Raw genomic sequence first — 22895 nt, forward strand, 5'->3', positions numbered from 1 at the left:
GGATTGCTGGGAGCTCCAACTATGCTGCCCCAAGCATTCTAAGGATGGGCGGGATAGAAATATAATAAAACGATAAGATACTTGTGAAGGAACCTCCAGGAGTGCTTTACCTTGGATGATGATGCGGCCCCGATAGGTATCTTTTCCTTGGGCATTTTCAGCTTCACACTCATAAGTGCCTTCATCTTCAAAGCCAATCTCCTTAAACTGTAGAAGGGGCTCCGTTGTGATCCACTCAGAGGACTGGCTACCATCCAACTTCCGCCATTTTATTCGAGGGACAGGGCTAGATTATAAATAAACCTCTGTAAAAGGGCACTTCAAGCTTCAGCATCAATGCAACAGCAACAAACACTGGAATCCAGTGCAATTCAATTATTTCCCTTTCCTCGTTGTGAGCCTTATGTCTTCCATTTTTTAAACTAGCCAGGATTTTCTCTTTGACCTGTTAGTAAACTATCATTGTCTCTCACAACCCACACCTTAATATACAGAAACAAGAGTTCTGCTGGCATTCAAGTCTTCTTACAAATCATATCCTCTTGATGGGGGAAAAAATCACTACCACCTACCCACCTGCGATTCTCAGTTTGGTGTGGTCTTTGCACATGCTCAGAGGCACTCTTATTTATTACACCATCCATTTGAAGGCAAATGCATAACAATAAAAACAGATTCTGGCGAGTTCAGGAGCAGCCTATGTGCTATTTTGGTGGGGTGGGCAGTGCTATGGCGCCTTCCTCTTAACACCAGAATCAATACTGCTTACCTGGATGGGGCAGGGCCACCCAGGTGCACTGGCAGCACCTGGTTGACTCCATCTGTGCACCCAGGCAGCCCTGACTTCGCTGCTGCCCTGCACCATCCAGGTAAGTGGCAGCATCACCAGTGCTGGGAGGCTGACTCCACATCACCACACCAGCCATTCCTGGGTGGGTCCTAGCTCAAACTAGTCAGCATTTACTGTCCAACACCCAAAAGTCATCTAAAGGATTATTAAATATTTCAGATTATTAAAAACCTCACTCACAAACAGGGCAAAGGAGTAAAATAGATGGGGAATAGGGCTTCATCAAATGTATGCTTGGTTATGTTCCAGATAATGCAGGCTATGATCCTCAAACTTTCTTCAGGACAGAGTTTCTCTGATATTTAAAACAGCAGCTCTCTTCTTCCTTCCTCTTCTGCATTCTTGTTCCTCAGAACAGAGTCTACAAGATTCAATTCATAACTATGTTGGCCTGCAACTTTTCTGCTGTCACCAGCAAGAGGCTAAATGCAATTGACACAAGTACTCACTTCCCAAAGGCAAAACACTCCAAAGCCACCAGCTGCCCGGCCAGAGCATAAGTGTCAGAAGGAAACTTGGCTTTAATGCTGGGAGCAAACGGCCTGGAATCTGTGGGAAGGGGGACAAGAGGTTGAAAGCTTTAAAGCTACCCATGCAGGATGTTGCAAAGCACAGGCCTCCAAAATGATTCATCTTCAAAAAAGTGCATGTTCAAAACCCAAAAAGTTAAGTTCAGCATTTACTTCTTTGTGTACTTGCAGAGCCAGTTTTTACATTACTGGTGTGGCACAGCCGTGGCTACCACACAGCCATCACCCACACTGCTCTGACGTAGCTTGTGATGGAAGAGGAGAGCAATGAGTAAGGAACTCCTGATCCACCTCTGTTCCATCTAGCTCAGTGTTATCTACACCAGCATCCCTCAGCCTGGTGCCCTCCAGATGTTTTTGTCAGCAGCTCCCATCACACTTGACCATTGGCTGGATGACTGAGGCAGATGAGAGTAGGAGCCCCACAACATCTGGAGGACACCAGGGTGGGAAAGGCTGGGATAGACTGACAGCCACTGGCTCTCCAGGGTTTTAGACAGGAGTCTTTCCCAGCCCAACCTGGAGAGACCAGGGATCAAACTGGAACCTGCTACATGCAAAGCATGTACCACATCATTGAGCTACAGCAGATCCCCCTGAGATGGCCTTAGGCCAGCTACTCTCTCTTAACCTGTCCTAACCTAATCTGCTATATGGAGATGGTAAGAACAACCTACATCTCCAGCCACAAAAAAATTCAGACCACCAAAGCCACTGGCTGGCTCCAAGGAGGAGCATTCAGATTTCAACACAGACGGCCAGGAAATAAGCACTGAATATCACCCAGCTGCATGGAAGGCTCCCTACTCCCCATGAATAGTACAACATGAGATCCTCTGTAATCAGGGACCATGGCATCTTGCAGTCCCAAGTAGGCAAGGAACTGCTCATAGGACACCATACATGGCTGGTAGGTATGTTTGGCTTGGTGGGTCACAGGCTCTGCAGGCCTACTTCAGAAATGCCTCCCTCTGGAGTTGGCCCTCCTAGGGCATCTCTCAGAGGGATCAACTGGGCTTCCAACATTGTGGGTCGCCAGTGCACTGACCTTCTCTGAGAAGATTGAGCTGAGAAACTTTGCTAAAGACACTCTTCTGAATGGAATCAATCTGGCCAGTGACAAAGCAGGAGTAGTTGCCGAGGTCAGAGGCCTCTGTCTTAGCAATGTACAGGTTTCCCGTTTTTTGGGAGATGAAACGCCTTCCGTCTGCTGGGATGAAGTTGGGGAATTCATTCACAAACCAGCGGTATGCAAGTCCTGTGTGCAAAGGGAGAGAGAGGGAGAGGATGAAACACTGGCTCCTCTGTATCAGAGTGACGCTCGAAGGCTGACCTCGGTACGCTATTTCCCAGACTGAGACACAAACTAAGTCCAGTAGCTATTCATTCACTCTGAACAAAGAAACAAAAGTGAGCGTATTTGTTGTTATTCTAGACGGGATGTACAATGCTCCCACAATGTTCATTTTGAGAGAACTGAGCCTGATGCCCTCCAATTTCTTGACAAGAACTTTGGACCTGCTATTGGTTTCTTCCTTTACTACTTCCGACTTCTCATACCACAGATTGTGGGTTAAAGTTCAACAGTCCTGTGGGTCTCAGCCAGAGGTTTCTTAAAGTTTTCCATACCAGAATTCCCTTTCTTCCACCCCCATTCCCACAAGAGATCTCTTCCCATTCACATGCTCTTTCCCTTCCTTACACGCACTGCAACCCCCCACCCACCCAGTAATAATCATGCCGTCCCCTGATAATCAAAACGTGTAGGGTGGGAGGTAGAGATGAACTGAAATCACATCCCTGAAATATTCAACTACAGATTCGTCTATACAAAGAGCATTAATGATTCAATTTCTACAATATCAGCTTCTGGCATGAAATCGACAGCACTGATTTTCATTGTTTACTGGGAGAATTCCAGAATTCACAGCCGCATAATTTAGTCTGAGATGAACAGAGCAATTCATGCTTCTTAGGGAACATTTCAGCTACCTCTACATACAAGAAAGCATGGGATGTAATAAACCAAGACCTACTGTGAGTAGACCCATTGAAATGAATGAACGAACCTAAGTTAAACAGATAAATTACTTTCCATGAGTCTACTCTGAGTAGGACTAGCATTTAATACCACCCCATGGCAACTGCTGTTTACACTTGATAAGCAGGTTATTGCTTCATCCATAAAGACCAGGCACAACTTAAGGCTTATCTACGCCTCTCTTTGCCTGCTGCTTTCCCTTGGTGATAACCTGCAGTTTAGCAGGTTATTGGGTTTTCCATGGACTGCCATTTGTTCCAATTTAGCATGAAAGAGGTTTTCCAAGAGACAGAGGCAGGGCAAAGGGAAAACTGCTCAGACCTATATGAACAAAATGGAAAAGTTGGAGCTTTCTTTCTTTTCTTCCCCTCCCCCTTTTGTTTAATTTATTTCAATCTGATATAAAATTACAAAAAAGACTTCTCAAAGACAATGTAATTATAATATAGATTCCAGTATATTATAAATGTTAACCATTAATCAAACAGAGAGACATTTAGATGCAATACATTTCTCCTTTGGGATAGAGCCTTGGTAGTTTATCAGTTTCTGCTATGCTGAAGTCTGGCTTAAGCATTCTCGTGTAGAAAACAATGGCAGCATGTTTCCAGTATTTTGCAAGGATAATTGTTGCCACAAAATTTTAAAAAATCAGTGATTTTAACAGCAAAAGGAGGACATGATTACATAAGGTGTGGAGAAAGTGGATAGTTTTCTCCCTTTCTCATAATATTAGAAACTCAGGGCCATCTAATAAAACAGAAAGTTGGAAGATTCAGGACAGTCAAAAGAAAGTATTTCACAGTTGACTATGGAACGTAGGGCTATCAAGGGTTCCTAGCCATAACAGCTATGTTCTGCCTCCATGGTCAAAGGCAGTAATGATTCTGAGTACCAGTTGCTGGAAGCCATGGGATGGGAGAGTGCCTTGCTTGCTAGTTTCACACAGCCATCTAGTTGGCCACTGTGAGAGCACAATGCTAGACTAGGTGGAACAGCTGGCCAGATCCAGAAGGATATTCTTAGGTTCATATGAATTAACTACCAAACAAGGTAATAATGGCCACCACACTTTAAAAGAGCATTAGACAAATTCATGGGTGATAAGTTTATCAACAGCTACTAGCCCAAATGGCGATGTTCTGCTTCAACGTTTGAGACAACATGCCTCTGAATACCAGATGTTTGGAAGTGAAAGTAGAGACAGCGCTGTTGCACTCATGTCCTGCTTATGGGCTTTCCATGGGCATCTGTTTGACCGCTTTGAGAACAGGCTATTGAACTAGATGGGCCTTAGGCTTTATCCAGCAGAGCTCTGATTATGTTCTCACAAAAGGAATGGCTTTGTCCAAATTGCTAAACACAATTGTGTATGGGTTTATACCATTAGCTACCCCTGTCATTTGATGGATTGCTCCCTGAATATGGGTGAGAACCTCATTTCTAGTGCACTGTCATTGTCTCACCTGGGTAATGGGGAGGTGGGCTGCAAGTAAACATCACCCCCCAGCCCTCCGTAACCCTCACGGGGTCTCGCTCTTCTGTAGAGAATTCCTGCAAAACTAAACACAAGAAATGAGTGGAGGTGATGAAACATGAGCTATGAGAGCCTAACAATCTTACAAATTAGATCTTTCTCTGCTCAGAGAGAAATGATGCTAGTTACAGGCCATCATGCTTCCATCATATCAAAGGGAAATTAAATTGAGAGAGTAACGGCAGATGGCATCAGCAACAGCACTCAGAAAATGTGCTGGGAACGAACTAGCTAAATCAATACTATCCCCACTGCAATTTCTATCATCTATCTATCTTTTTCAAACGTATATTCAGCCATTTTGGTCATCAGCGGCTCCTAAAAATGGCTTACAAATTTTAAAAAATACATACACAAAAGCAAAAACCCAAAATTAAAACATGTTAACACCTCAACAGACAAACAATAAAACATCAGAGCATCACCACCAAGATAAACAAATTAGAAGGACTCAACCCCCTGTTGTATGAAAGGAAATGCTTTTGCTATCTTTCAAAAAGCCCTTGGTAAATCTGTCTGCTAAACCACTCTGGGTAATCAATTTTACAGAGTGAGTGGCACCACCAAAAAGATCCTACCCCTCATGTCAGAAGTCTGAGGCATACGTAAAATTCATACAGAATATCATCTGATGACCTACACAAATAGGAGGAGACAATCCCTGGGGTAACATGGAACTGGGGCTGCAAGGTTAAAAACACAACCCAGTTTTGTCTGGAAAGTAACAGGAAGCCAGAATCAGAAATAAGCTCCCGGCAGCTGGCGCTAGTTCACAGCCAAGCTGCCCCAGAACAACCACATTTCCTAAACACACACTCTATTCAGCAGTGATGGAACTTCTCACATCCACATACTCATCAAGATAGCTCATGCCTTTAGCATCTTGCCTGGTCACATAACCCTTGTGGTGGTAATAATAATAATAATAATAATAATAATAATAATAATATATTTATGCTCCACTCATTTATGCTCCCAATGGAATATTAAAAACACAATGGAACATCAAACATTAAAAACTTCCCTAAACAGTGTTGCCTTCAGATGTCTTCTAAAAGTCAGACAGTTGGTAAAAGTTCCCTTTATAAAAGACTCTTCAAAGACTGGTTATGCTTGGAGCTCTCACAACGCCATCCTTCTCTTGCTCAGTAAAATGTTAACCAGTTTTAATCCATGCTGGTGTCCAGCATTTGGCCCTCCTGAAATAGCTGTGATATGCTTGGGCCACCTCACTCTCCTTAGAGGGGCAACGGTTCAGAACCATTATCCAAGTGCCTCAATTCCCACAGAACGATGAAAAGGACTGGGGTCCTCATTCATGTCCCCCCCCCCTTTGTTTGTCATCCACTGTCCTCATCTAAACGCAGATCCCTTTGGACAAATAGAAGGGATCATGCAGACCATTTGGGTACCCCGACCAGCTCCCTTAAGTCCCCAGCCTCCTCTATCACCCCATCCCTCTGCTCAGCCTGCTCAACTTGTATGATTTCTGAGGGCACATGCCAGTATATCCAATTTCTTGGAGCTTCACTGCCCCCCTGGCTGTGATGCTGCTGGGGAACCATGGGTGGCACAGTGTTTGGCTCCCTTCTGTTTTACCCCTCTTCTGCACCAAATTGTCTTCAGAAAATCCACTTGAGAAAATCCACTTACAGCCAAAGCGAATGGAAGCTTCTCTGCTGACTACTGTGCCCACGGAGTTGGATGCCACACACTGGTAGGACCCAGTGTCTTTGGCTTTCACTGGGTTGCTGATCACCAGGTTGCCCCCATTCAACCTATAACGGGAATCTGGCTCTATTTTGATCTCTGTGCCATTCATCTTCCACCTGCCAAGACAATGGTATTTGGTTGGAGTGGGGAAAGAACAGAGTCATCACAGCTGCACATTAACATTGTCCTGAATAACAACACACACTGGCATTTATGATGTACACAAAAACCCTCAATAGGACCTATTGTAGGACAGTGGCTGAATGGTGGATGCTGTCTCAGTAGCTACAATGCCAGCCCAGTAATCAGGGGGAGAAATGGCTGCACTTTGTCGAATGCTAAAGAAAATCCAAATCTCAATGATTATTCTAAGAGCCTTTAGGCTGTGTTTTATCTCACCAGGAAGCACATCACTCACCAGGGTTGGCCTCAACATCTCTGACCGGGTTTGTTTGATACTGCTATAAATTATTTAACTTTGCTCTGCAGGCCTTCCTGCTTCCCAGATCTAGTCTTCTGAAAAATGCTCTCTCAGTTTGCCCTATCCTGTTCATGGATGCTTCCAGACAGGGACCCTTCAGCAGCGCCCAACCATTGCTATTCTGCTTCCAGAGTGGAATAACAATGCTATTCCCAGACTTCTGTAAGGAGCTCCACTTTCCCCAGCCCCAAACGTTTGGAAGGGACACTTTGGAAGGGACATTGAGACCATTATGTATTGGGGAAGGGTTAAAGCAGGCATAGGCAAACTTGGCCCTCCAGACGTTTTGGGACTACAACTCCCATTATCCCTAGCTAACAGAACCAGTGGTCAGGGATGATGGGAACTGTAGTCCCAAAACATATGGAGGGCCGAGTTTGCCTATGCCTGGGTTAAAGATTCCTTTCCCCTTCACTGCACTCTGAGTCATGATTCCAAACCCCAACTACAATTGGGGCGGGGAAGAAAAATAGCAGGCTAAAGGAAAAATGACTTAGAAAGGGAAGAGTTGGAGTGGATTCATGGAGAGAAGAGACAGACCAGGGAGAGAAAATAACTACAGAGAGAGTGGGGAACCTATTTCAGCCTGAGGGCTCAGTTGGCCACCTAGTCCAACCCCCTGCAATGCAGGAATCCTCCCCACAGCTGTCCCCAGGTGGCCTCGAACCATCAACCTTCCAATTAACAGCCAGATGCAGTGACCCATTGCACCACAGATGCACTAACAGAAGACGACTTATCTGCAATCTCGGCCCTGTGTTGCTTAGTACTAAGATCAGAGATTCCTTTGCCTAATGCTACAGAGCGTATCTCCAATCTAACAATTAGATTTTAATCATGAGAACTTAGTAGATGTGCTGAGCCATTGGTCAAAGCAAGGCGAGTAATGGTAAGTCAGAAAATGACATGGAGTGATTGGCAGGTGGGCAGGGCTTATGGGGACAGGCTTGGTTGGCCAGATTGAGGGATGTGGTGGGCCACATTAAGCTTTTGGACCAGAGGTCTCCCACTGATGAGTTAGAGCAGGCTTCCTCAACCTCGGCCCTCCAGCTGTTTTTGGCCTACAACTCCCATGATCCCTACCTAGCAGGACCAGTGGGCAGGGATGATGGGAACTGTAGTCTCAAAGCATCTGGAAGGCCGAGTTTGAGAAAGCCTGAGTTAGAGCAACCTGCCCAGGCCAGAATAGCCGTGCAATAGGCCATTTATGTTTGTTGAATTAAGCAATTATTCCACTGAGTGAAAAGACCCTCAGGTTTTCTGAACTGAAATGTGGGGAGGAAGCTGAGCAGGGAAATAATGAAACAGAGTTCAAACCAACATATTTAGTCTGCAATCCTATATTTACTTTCCAGAGAATCAGCCCCATTGAACTCTGCAGGACTTACTCTTGAATATAGGAGTTTAGAATCCCATGGACGTCAACTAGAGAGAGTTAGAATGCGCTCTTTTCCGTTTAATTCAATGGGACATAAAATGCTTGCCTTTGGTCCCTGAGATGAATGGGCAAGACAGCAGGGTATGTGTGAATGCAAAACAACAACAAACCATTGCCATACACTTGTGTATATCGCAGCCATAGGCTTTCCAACAAAAACACTGCTATGATCACATAACCTCACCTATAGGTCGCAGGAGGGCTGGCTCGTGCTTGACAAACCAACAGTATTTGCTCCTCTGTTGATCCTTCTGGAAAGATGATGTTACGTGGTTGTTCTTCGAAGATTGGCCCATAGTTTCTTAGAGTACTCTCTGCTGGCCGCAACACTGCACGAGAAGGTGAAAGAAATCTGAAAAGCTCAGACTGAGTACAGAACAGAAGCAGTAGGAAACACTTAATCAAAATGACAGCTGCTGCGAACTCCCCAGCTTCAGCATTCCACCAAACAGAAAGAGGTGTTGTGATGCTCAAAACCTTGCAAAACTGTATTTCAGCATCCTGCTTTGTGTTTCCTATCCTTCAGGATGAGCACAGCAAGCACAGGCCCTTTGCAGTGGTGGCCTCATGTCGACAGAACTCAATCTCAAAGGATGCGCATAAGCTCTTTCCAAAGAGGCCTCCAATAAGTTTTTATTTTGATCTGCTTTTTGTTAAAGACACTGGGGAAAGTTTTAAATGGTTGCTGTCAAATAATGCTAAACTTCAATTTGTTTTCTCTGGATTGCTGAGTTGACCTGGAGGTATTATATACTGCTCTTTAATGCAACATTTCACAGGATTTTTTATACATTATGTGGTTGTCATGATGCTGATGATGCTGGTTGGGTATTACCTTAAGAGGGCTTTTGTTTTGAAAGGTGGCATAAAAATTCTGAAATAAAATTAAATACTGAATTTTCCTGAATATTGAACTGACATAGATGAAATCAACCATTTATAGTGATGAGCGCCGCAACCCCAGAGTCAGCCACGACTGGACCTAATGGTCAGGGGTCCCTTTACCTTTACCTTTAAGTTATTTACAATAACCATGTAAAAAATCCTAAAATGCTGGCCGGTTGAGGTTCTTAGTTAGAGTTGCTAGATCTTCTTCTGAAGATGGGACCCAGACCTATTTGCTGAGGCAAGATGCAAGAGCTTGTCTCAGGATGGACCATAGCTCAGTGAGAGAACATCTGTTTTGCATGCAGGAAGTCCCAGGTTCAATCCCCAATATCTCCAGGTAGGGCCAGAAGATATTCCTACTCCAAACTCTGGAGTGCATCTGCTAGAAAGCTGAGATACACCTGAGCTAAATGGACCGATGAACAAGATGGAGCCATGCTCTGACTTGGCACAAGGCACATTCATAAATTCCAGCTGCTGACACAACATTAGACTTGCTTCTGTGCACATCTGAATTTTCAGCTGCAAAGTCAGAAAGAAGCCAGGATTACCCATGACTGAGGTATAGGATGTGAGTTGCCTTTTCATATTATATCTGCCTTCGCTCATGTTAATTCTCCCCACCCACCAGTTTTTAGTAATCAAAATATATCACAAAAAGAAGCTGTTCATCCATATTTGTTTCAATGTGAACGGTTATGACAGGCATATTGCTGCGTCACAAAGCTTCGCGGCTCCTCAAAACGAAATCTATTTCAGAACCGCCCAGCTTTCAATCATCAGCAAAGCTGTAGTAGCCGGGGTGGGAAACAGAAACTCTGTGCTGCATCCCTGACTCATTGCCATTATCTTGAAAGCGCCTGTTCTGCCACTTGAAACCAATTCCCAGCCCTAGCTAGTCTGTTTCATTATGTGATGAGATTAGAGCTCTATGAAGCCAGTAGGCTGGCGGGAGGCTCCCAAGTGGTTTAGAATGGAGTTAATCGCCATCCCACCAGTTAGTCCTCTCCCTCCTTTGTTGCTATGGACAGGATGGCATTGTTTCAAACTTGCCGTTCTCACAAGCACCATATTTTATGCAAGAGTGGCTTCCGACCAGGGGAAAGACCAGCAGGAAAAACGTTCAGGCTCACCAATCCCTTGACTTGGAGATCTCTTATTTTATGTCTGGGCTGTTTCAGTTTATGCACAGGAAAAGGGGGGGGGGAGCACACTAACCTAGTTTCAGCAGCTGCCTAGACATTAGCCAATTATACATCGCAGCCACCTCATGCAGCGCTAAGCTAAGCCAGTTATTTTATTATGTGTAGCTAGCAGTGACCGATCCACATTGGGCCACATTTCCCGTTTTGCTTAAGTGTTCCTTCCAGGCTTTGGGAAGAAAGGAATTTATCCTTATGGATTGGTCTTTCTAGAGTTGCTGCTGGGGTCACCACTTCAGAATAAAATAGTGGAAATATTATAAGATACCAGCATAGGAAATGAGTTTGATCACCGGGTCTATCTAGCTTAGCAATGTCAACACTGACTGGCTGTGTCTCTCTACCTGGAGATGCCAGGAACTGAACCTGGGACCTTTGGCACGCAGAGTAGGTGCTCTACTGAGCTGTGTGGCTTCCCTGATATGGACACAGTGGCTAACAGATTCAGCGAGGTCTGGCATACTGCGCCTTGAGAAATACGCCCGCAGTTGAAAAACGAAGCAATGATATCTAAAACGAATCTCCTTTCTCCAGGCTGCCCTGCTCCTCACTGATCTATTTCTGTCATTTGTGAAATCTATTCTAGAAGGGGATGCTTCAAATAAACTCACAGGAAAAGGTGGGAGAGGACATTATAGGAGGGTAAATGCCATGTGAATGCAGAACTGCTCCTATGACAAAACAAGACTGGGAGGGGAGCCCAATTTTAACAAGGTGGAAGTGGAAAACTGCCCCCCGGCTTATCTCCCCACAAGCAGTATTCCCCTCAGCAGAGAGCTAATACTAGAAGTAACTTCAGGAACAGGCCTTAGGAAGAGCAGTGCCAAATTAAACCTTGTGGGGGGCCCACAAGGCAGTCAAAATACCAGGGGGGAGGGGGCTCGCTATGATGTAGGTTTCTGAGTCAATGGGGATTTCTCTTCCAAATTCAAATTATTGCAAGATCAAATCAATATTATTTTGATCCGTTGTTGCGGAGCTCCTAAAAGGCACGGGGTCCATGGGCCAGTCCCTACTCTGCCTATTTGGTAATCCAGTGCTGTTAGGGAGAGGGAAAATGGTGAAACAAGCTGTGGGAAAGAGAGACTTCTCTAATTCTCACCCACACTCCTTTTCTGTGTTTAAAACTGGATCCACCCGCACCCTAGTCTTCCTATATTCTACGTAGAGGTGAAACCTACAGAACTGTCACCATCACGTCAAGTTTAGTCCTAAGTGTATTATTATTATTATTATTTACATTTGTATACCACCTTTATGCTCACTGGAAGGACAGATCCTGAAGCTGAGACTCCAGTACTTTGGCCACTCATGAGAAGAGAAGATTCCCTGGAAAAGACCCTGATGTTGGGAAAGATGGAGGGCACAAGGAGAAGGGGACGACAGAGGATGAGATGGTTGGACAGTGTTCTCGAAGCCAGCAACATGAGTTTGACCAAACTGTGGGAGGCAGTGGAAGACAGGAGTGCCTGGCATGCTCTGGTCCACGGGGTCACAAAGAGTCGGACACGACTAAACAACAACAACCACCTTTATATTCCAATGTTCTCAAGGTGGTGTACATGGTTCCCCTCCTCCCCTTTTCATCCTCACAACAACCCTGTGAGGTAGGTTAGGCTAAGAGATGGTGACTGGCCCATGGTCGCCCAGTGAGCTTCATGACTGAGTGAGGATTCGAACCCTGGTCTCCCAGGTCACAGTCCAGCATTCTAACCATTACGTCACACCGTTGTCAGTTCCACATTCAATGCACATTTAAAGCACATGGCTTTCAACAAAGAGGGACCATAGTTTACCTCTCATAGAGCTACAGTTCCCAGGATTACTTGAGGGAAAGCCATGTGCTTTGTGCATGTCGGTTGTGCTTTAATTGTATGGTGTGGATGTGACCAAACAAAAAGGGTTTTGTTGATTGTAGAGAATACATCTGCAAGTATGCCAATAATGGGCTCCCCACTACCTTTTTTCTGTGGTGGTGGGGGTACTTCGGTAACATCCAAACATCCATGCACCACTTGTGCTGAGAACAAATAACACTGGATTAATTGAAAACAACAAAAAGATAAAACAATAATAGTGACGGAAAGGCCCATTTGCTCCTACTTGAGAGTGGAAAGAGGTATGTTTATCCCGTCTCAGCTGGAAGTGGCTTTGTCCTTGACACTGAGGGGCAGCAGAACAATAAGGATGCAATATTGACTTAAGGAAGATTGTAATCTGCTAATGACATTCCAGTATCTAAAAGCAGATGTACTTAGAGCTCAGAGTCATCTGTGGGGCGGGTGGTAGCCAGGGAGGGGGGTGTGTGGAAGGGCAGAAAGGGACAGGATTCACGGAGGGTACTCAAAATGCAATAAATAATTCATGATAATTGCAAGATATTTTGCGTTCAAAAGCCCTGTTTGTTAAACCTCAAGCTCCTGGTTCCAAATATCAGGGGAGTATGTGTGTTTTTTTTTAAAAAAAGAAGATTGCAGAAGCAAAACCTGGCTAATCTCCCATTTTAATTCTGCCCAAACTCTGCCTTCCCTGGCCATGTCCCCTGTTGCCCTCGTCATATGTCTGTGCAAGGGCCGTGGAGTACAAGCTGTCAGGTATTGATCTTGGAGCATGCAAGAAGATCGGCCAAGTCTGCCCACCTGAGATTTCAAGGTGTCTGGGTGAAACAACAACGTGTGATTTGAAAAGAAGGTGGGTGCCAGTGCGATGGAAGGGCAGCCTGTGTTTGCAAAACCCGCGACAGGTCCTAGGGGAGGAAATGCAGAGGCAACGTAATATAAAATTCTCATGGTCAGTGTGTTGCCTTTTCCAGTTATCACATCTACTGTGTTGACTGGAGCATGGCTGGAGCAGCCGTGCGTGAGCTACTGGAGGACCACATCATGCCACCAGCGGCAAAGAGAGAGAAAGATTGATAGGACAGCCAGTACAAGAGATTGTGAAATCTTGTGCCATTCAGCAGTAGCTTGATGCGCAGTAGAACAAACAAACCAAAAAAAACCCCCAGGTAATAAACAACTACCCATTGTTTGTGTGCAAACCTTTAGTGGCTCATTCTTGTATATTATCAATGCACTATAAAGGCAGAACTGTAGAGACTGGGTGAAAAACTGGCAACCCTACCAGCAGCCTGCTTTTTGGGAAGCAAAGCTGTAGCTCTGAGGAAGCTATATGAAGCTCTCTTCCTCTGAAAGGAAAGGGGCGCAATCATTCATGCAGCAGCTCCATCACATTGATGTCTACCAGTTGGCTCTTTGTGGCTCAGACAGCATTTAGTACTCATAAGCAGATCCATTTTTTTGAAATATTGGATTATTCAAACTTATGTATAGCCTATGAAGTCAGAAATAACAGGCAGAATAAATACAGCTACTGCTCGGACTGGCTTAAAGTTCCAAGATGAACACAAAGCAGGAAATACCGTGCTTAAGACTTATGCACCCTTACAAGGGAGTAAAGGGCCTTACTTCTGAGTAAACTCATTCAGAAGTGTGTTGTAAGATTGCACTCCTAAGCACACTGACTTGGGAGTAAGCACCATAGAATACAGTGCAGTTTACCTCTGTGTAAACATACATAGGGTTGTGCTGTATGCACCTGTCCTTTCCTGAATTTTGGCATATGAAAAGAGAAGGTAGACATGGCTTGTAAGAAAACCAGAACAGATCTAAAGAGAAGCTCTCACAATGATGGTCAAATCTTCAGCCAGTAACACTGTGATGTTTCTGAGGCTTCTTCTTCAGAGCTATTTCTAGACTCCCTTGAACAATTATCTTGCACTTGGTTTACCATAAAATCTTATCACTGCATTACACAAGAGCTTCAGTCCTCCCTAGCCGAAGTTTGCCAGTATTGTACAACAAAACAGAGGCGTAAAGGATTTTGTCTAAGGTTTGCAACAATGCTTTCTAAAGCTCTAAACACAGAAGAACAGGCAAGCCTATCAATTTATAGTCACTATCAATTTATAGAACAATTCAACTCCTATTTCCTCAACTCTGGCTGTGTGAGAGTTTGAGAGTGGGGAGGCAACTGGAGCTCCTTGTTTCACTGCCCAAGGAAAACCTAGCCAAAATATTGGTTTTCCTTTCTGAAAAGGCAGTCTTAATTTGGGATACCAAGCTCTAGATATTTTCTCAAATATCGACGATAAATCTTAAGCCAACACCATTTTGGGATGAAGCCATTTCCGACCGTCTTTCATCCTGGTTCCTTGTTCATGCTCACAGTGAGAAATTTCCACCCATCCAGCCATCGTTATACTGATCTTTTTTGTCATATGTTAACAGCCATTAGGAAATGCTCCTGTAGGGCTTTGTAGATGACTTATTCCTTATGGTCTCTGCTTGAGCACATACAAGAAAGTCTTCTAAATTCAGCTGGTTAACAGCAAAGCCTAGCGTTGCCTTGATGTCGCCAACATATGTGGGTCAGACCAGTTTCCACACAGGCTAATTGCCTCCTGAACTAGGCCAGCCACCTTCCCAAGAGACTCAGGCAACATTAAAAGGTAATTAGATATTTATAAAGGACATCGAAGCAGCCTCTCCCCAAGATGATGAATTAGCTCCAAGTCATTATCTAATTCTCAGCCATCTGAAATGAAAAGCCTTCCCACTGAGAGATCAACCTTTTAAAGTGTAGCCGGAGACATCTAAGAAACAGCAATAGTTTGGATGGAACGGAAAATGGAGATTTGTGCATTAAGGTGAAGGATGGACTGCCGCAGCAAATGGGTCAATGATAATGGCATAGAACCAGCTCAGTGAGCAAGAAGATGGTCCAGAGATGATGTTCAAATAGTAGGGGCATGTTTTGGTTCTGTGTGTACCCCAAATTAAGAGGTGAATCGGTGTGATTTGGGGAAGGCCCCCACATTTCTGAGGCAAAAGTGCAGCTCCTAAGGTGCATGCTAAGTTTCTGAGTTGCTCTGTGGCCTCAGCTCTCCAAAAATACATGGCTGGTTCCCTGCCTGGAGAAATAAAACCAAGCTTATTGGGGAAATGCCCAGAGCTCTAGAAGGGGATAAAGTGGAGAAGTAATGGTTGGGGAATCTTTTGCTTGATGGACAGGGCTAGCTTTTAATCAGAGTGAATTGTTTTCCCAGGGCACTCCAATCACAGTGATTTGGAGCAACAATTAAAAACTGCATACCCACCAACATGTCAAGGCCGAAAACTGGGACTCACATGAGGTTTTAGGGTGCTGTGCAGCCCCCCAAAACAGGGTGTCCCAATTTAATCGGGACAGTTGAGGGGTATGAAACTGCATTTGTCTTTCATGTAGATCTATGCCTTCCCTGTGCAAGTCAATGGAGATTTCACAAAGATCCATCATGGGGGCAGATGCCTACCCCCGGCATTGATTCTTGGGATAACAAGATTCTTGCTTGGGGCATGAAACTTTCCCTACGCATATTTCCTGTCCCATCCCTCCTGCCCTTCTCCCGTGCAAGACAATGCAAATATATTTCTATCTCGCAGGGAGACAAGGTTGTATCCCCCCACCAACTGGGGAGGATAATGGCAAAAACCTTGCCCTCAACATTGTTCCTTGGGTAACAGGGTCATAGCTGTCTCCCCCCTCTCCCTCTCTCTCTCCCTCTCTCTCTCCCTCTCTCTCTCTCTCTCTCTCTGTGTGTGTGTGTGTGTGTGTGTGTGTGTGAGAGAGAGAGAGAGAGAGAGAGAGACTCTCATCCCAAAACAGTAAAGTTTGCAGGAGAAGCAGACATGCTTTGTAGCATGTCTACAAAGGGACGTTTTAAATGCTTGACATTTTACTGTGTCTTTATATTTTTTGGGAAGCTGCCCAGAGTGGGGCAACCCAGGCAGATGGGTGGGGTATAACAACAACAACAATTTCCCCCTGTGGATTGGAACCTGGAGCACAGTTTTAAGCAAAGACAGGATAGAAACAGGTAAGAATTTTTAAAAATACACAGGCAAATTCTGGGGCCTGTGCATCCCCTATCACATACATTGAACATATTGTAAAATGCAACATGCCTTGGTTCACTGGCTTGGTTCCCCTAATTCAGGTGGGAACCCAGTGGCTATCAAATATTGTTGGGCTCCAATTCTCACCATCCCATCGATGATCAGGGATGATGGGAGCTGGAGCCCAGCAGTATCCAAGGACTCTCGGCTCCCCACCTCTGCCCTAAGCAGTGCATCAAGATGTCATTATCCACTTGCACAATAAATGCGGCCGTCAAATAAACTCCACACTGCAAATATATATAAACCAAATTACATTTACACAACATATATGGTCAACGATAGAATTCATGTTAGCAGATAATTTCATGTTCTGAATTTTAGTTGAGAGTATGAACAGGATTGTTACTTCACTGGCTTTAGTCCAGTTAGTCTGCAGGCTCAGCCTAAAGCTGGTCCTGACCTTTGAGCCAAGATGGAGGAAGCTCTTACCTGTAAAAGAGACGACGGCTAATGAAAACAGGACAAGCTCCACAGATGCTCCCATTGTAGGCTTCAGAATGTGTGCTACAGTTCAACAAACGGAACGGAGGAGGCGAGTGCAATTCTGTAAGACATGGATGAGTTTACTTGTAACTGGTGAGCAGGATTCAGCCTCACAGAACATAACTCAAGCTTCCCATTACCTACACTAATTTTAACTACTTAATCTTCATATCAAATGCAGTTTGAGATCTTTATGGTTTTTAAGTTTCTGTCATATTTGATTCTCAAGAGGTGCACAGTTTTCTTTATACAAGTTTTTCTGGGACCTTTATCTAATTCCTGTGAGTTGATTCTTTTGATGCCAGTCAATTTCTCTGATTCAGTTCTCTTTGCCAACTTCTCTCATCTTAAACTTCAATAATAAAAAGCCAGTTGCCTCTCCAGTATCTTCTCTAGCTCCTAAGTTGATTTGTTTATATCCATCATACAAAAAATCATGTCATCTACATATAGATCTGCCCCACTGTCTCCACAGACATGGGGACACCAGCACAGGTGCAAACAAACCTTGCAGAGCCAACCCCCTCACAAAGGATAGCCTGATTGCTTGCCCTGTCTTGGGAGTGTGGCCACTTGCCACACTAATAGCTGTGCCTGCCCCACTCTTCAAAAGGAAGGTGCAGGGTGTGTGTTGCTTGTTGGACCAACATCTTAGCTTGCTCTTAGCCATTTATCATCTTATGTCCCTGCTGAACCTTGTAACCTGTAGTTTGCCTTATGTACTGATCTGATTTGAGCATTAAAGCTTTTGGCAGAAGTATAGAGCTGGGAGTTTCAGTTCTTCATTTCGCAGGAAGGGCCAGGACCAGGGACAGCCCACCCATGAGAAGGGCTGAGGCAGCTGCCTCAGGTGGTGAAAACGCATGAGGTGGCACCCCTCTGGTTGCCCCGCCACTTCCACCACTGATAGAGAAGTGGTGCCATTTTCTGGCTTCTCACAAGACCTTGCCAGAACCCACTGGTGCCACTTTGCAGGCACTAGGTAAGGGATGCTTCTGTGGGGATGGCGCAGCAGCGGCACTTTCCCAATGTGCCTCAGGTGACAAAATGGGATGCACCACCCCTGGCTAGGACACTTTGGAGGCAGAGCTGATGTTGCCTCTTGCAAGCAGCCACTATTTTTATTGAGGCAATGCCTTTTCATCTAAGTAATATAGCATTAGCACAATGATAAAGAAGTTTAAAATCAATGATAAAAAACCAACAATCAATTGCTGACAACAAAACATTAGAGGCAAGGATGAGGCACAAAGATACACAACAAATCATATATTATATCAAGATGAATGAAAATCAAGCAACATAACCAAGAAAATATGAGTAGCAAAAGACCACAAGGTGGAAATATTACCAACTGTCACCAAAAGGTGAATACATTGGTATTATTTGAGAGTCTTCCCCCACCCTTTCTTGTGTGTCATTGTTGCCCTGGAATAAATACCAAGTTGAAATGAATGATTCCGGTCTAGATGGATCTTTGGCCTCTCTCAGCTGACATGTTAAATTAATGTTTGTTCATTACCTCCCATACTTTCCTTATCTAATCCTTTTGAGAGGGTAGCTCCAGCTGCCTCCATTTACATGATTGAAACAGGCAATTTTTGGAGCCAAGTAAGGCTGCCATTCTTAAAACACTTATAAAGGAGTTCAGCTCTGCTGAACATACCGAGACTTACTTCCAAGTAAACAGGGATATATGGTCCTTGCGGCAGTGGCGGAGCTTCATGCTCCGGCACCAGGGGAGCGGAGAGCAGGCGGGGGTGCGGCTGGCGCACATCCTGGGGGCATGGTGTGCTGCCTGCAGGGACGTGGTGTGCGTCCTGGGGGCGTGGCGCCCAGTGCAGGTGGGGGGCAGCCACAATGGCACCCCACTGGGATCACGCTGCCGGGGGTGGTGCGCTCCCCCGCACTCCTCTTCCTCCGCCAGTGCCTTGTGGTGATACAAGGGATAATGTTTCCAAGTAGTAAAGGAACCTAGAATCCTTTTGGACATGACATTTCTAATTTCCCCACCAGCCTGGGCAATGGAGCATTCCTACTACCATAAAGTGGTAAAAAGTATGCACTTCCCTTCCAACACATAGGACTATATTGATGGAAGATCCTTTGTGTGATCTAGTTAAAGTACTATATCATCAATGCATGTTAGCCCTGGACGCTATGTAATAAGAACAAGGTTCCTCTGAGCAAGAGCAGGGTACCTTTTTTCTTCCCACAGAGCAAGCACAAATGACCCCTAAACATTTGCATACTGAGTCCTGACACTTTTCATAAATATGCCACTACAATGAAGGTACGATGCTGGTAATACTCACCAGATTCCAAAGCCACTTCATTCAGGCAAGTATCATTGCCCAGAATGCAGGATACACATACCCTATTCCTTTTGGAATCTGAGGTTCTTTGCTAGTTCAAATAAGAAACAAAGGCTGACCCAAATCATCTGAAAATCCAAAGGTTATTTTTAACATGACATTAAATACCTTGAGTCTTTCTGGTGATGCACATGTAAGTGCTATTAATGAAGGCAGAAGGACGAAGTGAGCTGCTGTTATGAACTTAGGTACATTTCAACCCATATGGATTCCACATCTGAATTATAGACACATGGCTTGCAAATATATAAAGAAAAAGAAAATGAACAACTCTTATAGCACCGCATGGGAAAACACTAAGTCTGCACCTCTTGCACCATTATTCACTTGGCCTTTCATGACACTTCTGCCACGTGAGGACGGCTTGCTGGGCTTGCATTATTTGCGACTAGGTTCACCACCTGCACAACACTTCTTCACTCAGCTGTTTCTCTCTCACAAGAGTAAAGCTAAGCAAAACACTTTCCATATTAAGAAAAGCAAATTTGGAAGGGGGAATCAGAAGAGAGGGTAGCAAAAGGGCAAGTGTAGGACACGGATTCTGCTTGCCATACAACCTTGGACAAATCAGTTTTTAAGAAGTCCTGATTGTTGCAGTACTCTGTATTGTATAATAGATATATAACATGCATATTCATGTATATTTAAGTAATTCACAGGGTCTGTATATAAACTAGTATTGACAACACAATGAGCCATGAATGAAAGATGTGGCATAGCCGCCTTCACAATTTCTGCTCCCAGACTTCAAATTCAGCATGCTTGGTTTACACAGTAGAAAGACAGTATCACTGGGTACAAGTCCTCTGGGATTTGCAAAGTCAGCCACCTGAGCCCTTCCATCTCTCACAGCCATCGTGGCAAGAAATCCTTTCATCTACGCTGTTTTGAAGATTCATCCACTAACCTGTTTAATCAAAAAGCATCCAGATTTCATCTAAAATCCAATCATGATAATTGCCTTAAAACCAAGGACTGCAGTTTTGTGCATGTTGTGAAGTTCCAGGCCATGAGCTAGATGCAGAACTAAATTATACCAAAGTTATGAGGTTACTGAATACAGTTTTGGATCAAATGTCTCCCTAGACTATTTATTTGTTTGTTTGCTTATTAAAAAGATGGATGATGCAAAATTGCTCTCTCTCTTTCTCCTCTGTATCAGCTCAGCAGGTAGAGTCAGCACAAAACCAGCTACATTTAGTTAGTCAAATGAGCAGATTTGTCTCAAAGACACAGGGGGTGCAGACAGAGTTGAGTAAGGAGGAGGCTGTGCTGATTATAACTGAGCTCTCCATTTTCTTGCTTTATAAAATATAGATGCTGTATTCAAATGAAAGTGAATCTGGTCCCTTCTCTCCCTGGGCATTTAGCCTAAACAAACTATAGTGTCAGGGGAATAAATGGCTGAATAGGCAATCACATAATAAAATAACAGCAGTAGAACTGCAATAATTTTGGGTGTGTTAATTCTCCTGTCTTTCCCCCCCTGCCTTCCAGTAGGTCATGAGTGACTATTACAATTTGAACCCCAGCTACTGTTGCTTTGAATTTACAGACTTCAGACTCAGTTTCTATTACTTCCAAAAGTACAAAATGACTATATAGTGCTCAGAGTTCTATGACTCACATAATGATATTTCAACCGCCATTTCTTTCTTCATTTTAAGACCTCTTTTACACCTACGTTTCTGGTGCATGTGAACGTAAGGCTGGGCTCATAAGCACCACTTATATGGAGGGAATGCTTATTTTAGCAACAGGATGACCATTCCTCATTTCGGATGATCCCAGCACTGTTGATCTTCATCAGTTTGTTAACAGTAGCTTGGGCTTTTCAGACAGCCATACATCAACCACTACCTAAAGCTTCCTAAGTTTTTTTAAAAAAATATTTTCAACCAAGAAAAAAACCAAGGCAGGAAGGGCCAACCAGAACCTAGCAGTGCTAAGAAAGCTGATTATATTTGATAAAAGGTGTGGCATATCTACTTCACAATCTGAAAAGCTCTTTTTTAACTATGCATTTAGACACCTCTAAAGACAGTGGGCTATATCTAATGTTAGTCAGAGCAGACCCATTGAAATTGATGGGTCGTTAATTTCTTTGGGTTGACTCAAAATAGGGATTTGCTGGATATAACCCATCAAAAGCAATTTTTGCATCATGGTTCTTGAGATCAAGGAGTAAATTTTCATCTACATCTGGGTACACACACCTGAATGCTACTTTGAATCAAGATGGCAGATGATCAATACTGTAATGATTTTGTGGTTGTTCTTTGTTTCTTAAGACTTCCTAAGCAATGCCGGTATGGGTTCTAGAATATCACCTGAGGGCACATGATTTGGCTAATATGCTGAAGCTAACGAGGACTAGGTCTGATCTAGGCATGCCTGCATGGGAGACCACCCAAGACCACCACTTATACCAGAGCTTTCCAAACTTTTCATGTTGGTGACACACTTTTTAGACCCCTTTCCAGCCCTGGGAGGAGTGTGGGGAGCGTTCATACAACACACCTACACACTGTAGCCAACACACTAATGTGTCACGGACACACAGTTTGAAAAGCTGTGACCTATACCAATGTGAGTGCCATGGTGGGGAAAAGGTGAGATATATGTACTAAAGAAATAAATTTACCAACACAAAATTCACTCATAAATTTGCCACACCAAACAGCCCACATCTTGATTAGCACATACTTCCACAAAAGTGTCCCTATCTTTGAAATATTGATCTTGCAAACCCGATTGAGAATATTTTCTATTTCCCTTTAATCACGCAACTCATTAAAAACAACTCATTTCTCCAGTACCAGTGCAGATTTTCAGGGGAGACCTGTACCTGCATTCTTTTTCTCTCTCCAACTGCTCTCTTCCCCACTGTCTAATTGAATCTAGTAGGCTGCCTGAAAACATCTAGCATCTTGTCTATTTTTTGTTTGCCAGTCTCTTTGCCAACGTTTTGCAGGCCAAATTCAATAGTCCATTATTTCAGCCTGCCAATTATAAGATTCTTCTCTCTGCAAATTCAGCTGATCATGGTATGGAGGCTGCTGCCTTGAAGGCAGTTCTATGGTTGAGCAGCCAGCATAAACCACTTACAGTTACTCATCTAGTAAAGGTAATGAGGAATTTGCTGGAAATAATAAACAATCCAACATATCTGCTCGAAGAGAATTTTTCTTTATCCTTTCCCCAGCTCCATATGACTGGAATTCAATAAAAGGTTTTGCCATACTCTTTTAGGCTGCAAAGTCTACAGTGCAGATGATGATATTCTGTGCAAAAGGTGTGTTAGTTGTGTACTGTCATGATTATCCTGTATTGGCAGATCCAGTAACAGTTTTGAGGA

General features: G+C 44.0%; 1 protein-coding gene across 4 annotated transcripts in view; it reads right to left on the reverse strand.

Annotated features, from left to right (window-relative positions):
* The window catches only part of CNTN2 (contactin 2), a 71393-nt gene that overhangs the window by 25220 nt on the left and 23278 nt on the right, over window positions 1-22895 (reverse strand). For all 4 annotated transcript variants that reach the window (XM_081010039.1, XM_081010040.1, XM_081010037.1 and 1 more), the window contains exons 2-8: window positions 17109-17223; window positions 8775-8919; window positions 6612-6787; window positions 4888-4983; window positions 2429-2638; window positions 1300-1399; window positions 111-286 (exon numbers count right to left, since the gene is read on the reverse strand). In XM_081010039.1, the coding sequence (XP_080866165.1) occupies window positions 111-286; window positions 1300-1399; window positions 2429-2638; window positions 4888-4983; window positions 6612-6787; window positions 8775-8919; window positions 17109-17163 (958 nt within the window). In that variant the 5' untranslated portion in view covers window positions 17164-17223. The remainder of the gene's footprint in view (window positions 1-110; window positions 287-1299; window positions 1400-2428; window positions 2639-4887; window positions 4984-6611; window positions 6788-8774; window positions 8920-17108; window positions 17224-22895) is intronic.

This window comes from Podarcis pityusensis (genome assembly GCF_964106645.2).
Source record: "Podarcis pityusensis genome assembly, chromosome: 6".
Taxonomy (NCBI): domain Eukaryota; kingdom Metazoa; phylum Chordata; class Lepidosauria; order Squamata; family Lacertidae; genus Podarcis; species Podarcis pityusensis.